General features: G+C 37.0%; 1 protein-coding gene across 2 annotated transcripts in view; it reads right to left on the bottom strand.

The window, feature by feature from the left end:
- The window catches only part of DLGAP2 (DLG associated protein 2), a 98,387-nt gene that overhangs the window by 81,115 nt on the left and 10,604 nt on the right, over positions 1 to 6,668 (bottom strand). Inside the window, exon 1 of one of the 2 annotated variants that reach the window (XM_031064799.1) lies at positions 287 to 1,352. In XM_031064799.1, the coding sequence (XP_030920659.1) occupies positions 287 to 1,288 (1,002 nt within the window). In that variant the 5' untranslated portion in view covers positions 1,289 to 1,352. Of the gene's footprint in view, positions 1 to 286; positions 1,357 to 6,668 lie in introns of those variants that run through there. The other variant, XM_031064800.1, reaches the window with a different exon arrangement.

Here is a 6,668-nt window from a genome sequence, read left to right on the forward strand (position 1 = left end):
GTGATATATATATTTCATCAAGGTGTTCAGTATGAATTCCAAAGATGAAAACACATCTACTCACCTGAAACAAATTTATATCACACCTGTTTGATAGTTTTTAATCTGTGGTCTATAAACAAAGACAAAAGCCAGAGATTTCTCACTTTAATGGAATATCTGATATCTGCATTAGGAGAGCCGTACAGAAATTCTTTGAGAGGTACCTTTGTATATTTTTTACAATGACTATGGCATATACTGTGATGCTCTTTTCATTAAAATCTCAAGAAAATCTTCCTCTTACCTGAAGGTAATGGCACGGCCTCAAAGAAGGTTTGATTTCCTGATGAACCAGAGGCTTATCTAAGTTCAGTGATGATTTGCGATAAGCTTCTTTAGCCTGACTTACTGTAAGCGTGGACCAAGAACTCCTTTTCATGTATTTACTATCAGGGGTCATTGGTAGCCCTTCACAAGCCGAACACTTCACATCATTGTTACTTTTGGAAGTCTTCAATGAGAGATCCCCAAAATGCCCCTGGAGTGCCTCAGGATAGCAATGGGATATATGATCTGCGTGGTGCCTATTTACCACACTAGGGGTTCGGTAAGTGCTATCGCTGTCCAAATTATCATCGGAGCTCCACCAGCTACTCATTCCAGATTTATGCTTGCCTTCTGGTTTTCGCTCCTTACTTTTACTCCTTTTGCTATGCTTGGAATGGTGCCCATGATGATGATCGTCCCCTCGACTGTCTCCTTTTGTTCCATTAACATTGCCCTTGGATGATCCTTCCAGAGAATGAGATTTAGTAAAAAGTTTCTGGACGGAATGAACGAGATGGCGAATCCTACCCGGGCTCTCGCTGCGCTGCTCCGCAGCTGTTGAGGTCCGCTGGTACTGTAAAGTATGAAACCCATCCCGGTGAAGAGGAAGCTGTTTCTCAAACTGGTCCAAAAGATTTGCAGGAATACGGTTAATCTTAGGGTTACCGTGAGACATGGCGCAGTCGTCTCTGGAGTCGTAATGTGAGCTGTAGTGCATTCTGGGGAAAGTGCTACTGGACATGTGATCGCCCATTACCATGGGCATCATCATGCACTCAGAATGAATGGAGCTGCGGGGGGAGCAACGGTGGTGGTCCAGCGGGCAGCTCTCCGTGGGGCTGAGGAGATACGACGGCCTTGGCTCCTGCCCATGGTGGATAAGGTCGTGGGTATGGTCACAATCTTCAGGGGATGCTAAGCCACAAGTATGAGCTGAACATAACTGTGGTTGATTGCGACTACCAGATAATCCTTTCATATTCCTCGGAGCAGGAGAGTATCTTTCTTCATTGAAGTGCTGAGAAGGCGACCATGAGTACTGCTGGTCTGTCATGAGAACACATAAAACCTGTGTTATGTGTCTGATTAAAAGATCAACTTGAAAATTCCAAGTATATTGAACAACTAAACATTTTTTCTCTATGACCTTGGTAGAAAGTCTCACCATTCATGAAATTGTTTCCACTATTTAAAAACTGATTAAAATTGTTCACTGTGAGTAAATTATGGGGAGAATACAGCCTTCTTTCTCTTTGCAAAATTGTGTGCTACCAATTCTAGATGTTATGAAGCTATTAATTGTGTAAATTTACTCAAATGTAATGGATACATTCAAGTATTCAGTTTATTGTTTAATATTTATAGCTCATATGTCAAGCTTTGTGACTAATCATTTAAGTTACATGGGTCTAGTTTCTATTTTGGTGCTTCCACAGTTGGATATATTAAATGTATCCTTTTTACATGGAGTCATTTTTGTACATAAATTTAACTTCACTTTCTTCAATGAATGTCAGCTTCATGATCCTAAGTTCACTCTTCATAAGTATAAATAATAAACAGCAAGAAGAAAACAATATGGATGTGCTGAAATGAAGCTAAATTTTTATATTGCTAAACAGTTTATCAATAAAAACTTTTTATGACCACACTACAAAATATTTACTTAATCACTCTAAGTTATTCCTGAAAAAAACCCCAAATATATTTAGGTGCAAGCTATGGGGTTTTGTATACTTGATTACTTGTTCCTATGAATCATGTGCTCCAAGTTGTGGTTATTATGCAAGCATGATTGCTAAATAAGAGTAGCTTGTAAGCAAAGATTTTGATACTTAAGCCTTTGATTTTTTTTTCTCTCATGCAATTTCTTGCAGCTGTCACATGTTACAAACAGAAAAATAGAAACAACCCCAGAAATACTTCAATTTGATTTTCCCATTCACTTTCCCTCTTCAATTTCAGCTTATTTAAGAAACATTTCAATAGCAGACAAAGAGATAAGATGCAAGATAATCCTTTAGAGGATAAGACAGATGTGTGTTTATACAACCCACTTAGCACAGCCTTTCTGCAAATTTGCTCTAAGAATCTAAATAATCTTGCACAGGTGGTTGATACAAGGAAGTTGTAGGTCTCAACCAGAATGGAAGCTAGAGAATATTTACTAACTGGACGCTTGAAACCAGGCTGTAGAGATAGCACAGTAATTGACTGCACTTGGAAGGGTTTCTAAGCATATGACAAAGCTCTCCTAAATCATATTTCCACAGCTGGTGAAAACTCAGTGCCTGGATATGGTCATGAAACACATCAATACTCATATCTCTCTCCTAATTTATTCAACTAATATGTGTTATATCATGATACCTTAATCTAAATGCTGTGTATTTCCTATTGTGGGAGATGTTTTTGATAATTTTATTACACCCTAATTTCAACAGGGTTGCACACAACGTTTTAAAATGAATGCAGCGTTAAACTAATAAACAGTGAAGTATTCTTCAGCCTAGGCATAACGATGCCACACTGAAGTCAAAGATGGATTAATGGTACGAATGCCACCTCCATACTTGATCATGGCATCAAACTGATGGGTCTGTGCATGTAATCCTTTTCTGCTTCTATTTTGTTTTCCTGTCTGTTTCTTTTACTTAATTCTTGGCTATTATTACATTAAAATAAAATCTTATGACTGCTGATTGCCCAGTCTGTTGTTCTATTTAGGTTATAATACCTTGCAGAAATGTAGTTACAGGAAGGAAATAGAACTGTTTCTCTGAAATGACGTAATTGTGATTATACACAGACATGGCAGTAAGTTATAATAGTGCTTTGGAATTCAGCGACATAAAGTAGTCCTGTAATTAGTGGTACTTACCCAGGATATTACCAAACATTATCAGGGGAATAATAATGGACCATGTGCTGAATTTATTTAGTCTGTACTTTCCATAAAGGGTTCCCAAAGCACCTGACAGAGATTACTACCGTAGTTCTTACAAACTCACAAGATTTGATAGACTGAAGAAGTTTTTTTACAATGAGGGTGGTAAAACACTGGAAGAGGTTGATCTCATTGAAGGTGTCCCTGTCCATTACAGGGAGGTTGGATTAGATGACCTTTAAAGGCGCCTTCCAACCCAAGGAGGGTACTGTTCTTCTTTTACAGAAATAGGAAGTTGCAATATAGGAAACATTTTCCAAAGTGCTTATGGATTTTCTGATATTAATGTTCAGAGAGGTGTGAGCCAGAGGGAGGTGGAAGGAAGCTCTTCTGTCACTCTATCAACATGATGAGAGTCAACCTCAAGCCTTTTCATCACAATCCTGCACATCTATGAATGAATATCACTTGTACTACGCCTCACCAGTGTATTTAGACAAAAAAAAAAAAAAGAAAAAAAAGAAAGGGCACAGCAGAAATCCAGAATGAAAGAAAGAGAATAAGAAACTAATTTTAAAGGAGTTCTTGAGCACAGAATTGTTAGTCCCTGATGATTTGTTTAGGTCTCATGCAACATCAAACATAACCCAGAAGGCTTCAAATATTTTTGTCCTGTTACATCCCTAGAAATATGAGAAGTGATGATTTGACTGCCCTGCAATGGACAATCTAACAACAGCTTTTCTGTCCCTCATGGCTCCCTGTGATTCCAGCACATTTTGCAACTACAGAAAAATACCTTTCTCTGTATGTTGCTTTCACATAGCATGCCTTCATATAGCATTTTTTGTGCTACATGAATGTCTGAATTATTTTTTTTTGGAAACACAGTAGCTAGAAACTGCGATAGGTATTTATTAAGTGTAATCAAAATGATTAAAACATGAATTAAGAAGTAGATGTTTTCCAGAAGTAATTGCCCCCTCTTAACTCTCTCGTAGAGAGTAACTAAACTAGACAAACTCCCAAATTACTTATATTTGCATCATTTAAATTTATCACTCTAATTAGGTTTGTCAATCTAGGATATCAAACTTGTTCTTTATCCCAGACACAACTAGTTTTTCATACAAATATTTTGAAAAACCTTCAGAAGTTATAATACCTTGCAGAAATGTAGTTACAGGAAGGAAATAGAACTGTTTCTCTGAAATGACGTAATTGTGATTATACACAGACATGGCAGTAAGTTATAATAGTGCTTTGGAATTCAGCCACATAAAGTAGTCCTGTAATTAGTGGTACTTACCCAGGATATTACCAAACATTATCAGGGGAATAATAATGGACCATGTGCTGAATTTATTTAGTCTGTACTTTCCATAAAGGGTTCCCAAAGCACCTGACAGAGATTACTACCGTAGTTCTTACAAACTCACAAGATTTGATAGACTGAAGAAGTTTTTTTACAATGAGGGTGGTAAAACACTGGAAGAGGTTGATCTCATTGAAGGTGTCCCTGTCCATTACAGGGAGGTTGGATTAGATGACCTTTAAAGGCGCCTTCCAACCCAAGGAGGGTACTGTTCTTCTTTTACAGAAATAGGAAGTTGCAATATAGGAAACATTTTCCAAAGTGCTTATGGATTTTCTGATATTAATGTTCAGAGAGGTGTGAGCCAGAGGGAGGTGGAAGGAAGCTCTTCTGTCACTCTATCAACATGATGAGAGTCAACCTCAAGCCTTTTCATCACAATCCTGCACATCTATGAATGAATATCACTTGTACTACGCCTCACCAGTGTATTTAGACAAAAAAAAAAAAAAAGAAAAAAAAGAAAGGGCACAGCAGAAATCCAGAATGAAAGAAAGAGAATAAGAAACTAATTTTAAAGGAGTTCTTGAGCACAGAATTGTTAGTCCCTGATGATTTGTTTAGGTCTCATGCAACATCAAACATAACCCAGAAGGCTTCAAATATTTTTGTCCTGTTACATCCCTAGAAATATGAGAAGTGATGATTTGACTGCCCTGCAATGGACAATCTAACAACAGCTTTTCTGTCCCTCATGGCTCCCTGTGATTCCAGCACATTTTGCAACTACAGAAAAATACCTTTCTCTGTATGTTGCTTTCACATAGCATGCCTTCATATAGCATTTTTTGTGCTACATGAATGTCTGAATTATTTTTTTTTGGAAACACAGTAGCTAGAAACTGCGATAGGTATTTATTAAGTGTAATCAAAATGATTAAAACATGAATTAAGAAGTAGATGTTTTCCAGAAGTAATTGCCCCCTCTTAACTCTCTCGTAGAGAGTAACTAAACTAGACAAACTCCCAAATTACTTATATTTGCATCATTTAAATTTATCACTCTAATTAGGTTTGTCAATCTAGGATATCAAACTTGTTCTTTATCCCAGACACAACTAGTTTTTCATACAAATATTTTGAAAAACCTTCAGAATTTTGAAATACAATATATAAATTTATCAAGTAATTTGTGCTTTGTATTATTCAGTCAACTTTCTTCAGGAGACTGAAGTGCTTGAAGAAACAGTTGAGCTGTGGCTGAACGAATTACTGTGTGGTACCAGAGCAGTGTAATTGCCCATGTGCTAGCTCTTGGCCAGCCAAGAAAAATGTCCTAGCTTAAAATTCAATTAAGTTAACATGCTTTTCTAGAATTTGCAAGGGGCTAAAAGTATGTCTCTGATCAATGACCACAGCACAGCTGATTCATAAAAGTTCATAAAGCTGCAGCAATTTTTTTTCTCAATCCTTTCAAAAGAAATTTAATATTTTGGTATAATTAAATTGTTTCATATTTGATAGATCAGATAATGACAAATTGGACTGAAGTTTTAGTCTATAACTTGAAGTTTGTTTTTTTTTTACAGCAGCTCTTATGTTTGCTCTGGGCAATCATCTAAAAACATAAAATGCCACCATCAGAACTAAAGAGCTAAAGGGAGACAGAAGAAGAAATAAACATAACCCAAAGCAGACAAAGAGATATAGGAATAGCAACAGAGAAAACTATATTATATGAGAGCATAGGAATGGCTTTTTTAAGATTTCATCAGAGCAAAATGGAATCTTCCAACTTCAATGGAAAGTCAGATAATATTTAAAGACTGGGGTTGGGGGTTGACGTAGAACAAGACAAGGGCTGTTATGTCAGAGAATCCAGTAATTCCAAAACCCTGAAAATCCCTTAAAGCTCTTCTTTTTCAGAGACTACTGTACAGATATGTCAACCTTTAACCTCAGCAGATGGAAGAATTTCTGCATCCCTTCCTATCTCTTTCAAGTCTTTCCCTGTTATGCCATGTTGTGTCCTGCTTTTCTTTTCCTCCTGTTTTCAGTTCTGAACTTTCTGAGAGTCATTCTCTTGCTCCAAGCAGACGTTGGTTTGCCTGTGTTTGGGGTCTGGCCACTATTTTTAGATAACCCAAGATTTTTACT

This window comes from Geospiza fortis, unplaced genomic scaffold (assembly GCF_000277835.1).
Source record: "Geospiza fortis unplaced genomic scaffold, GeoFor_1.0 scaffold927, whole genome shotgun sequence".
NCBI lineage: Eukaryota > Metazoa > Chordata > Aves > Passeriformes > Thraupidae > Geospiza > Geospiza fortis.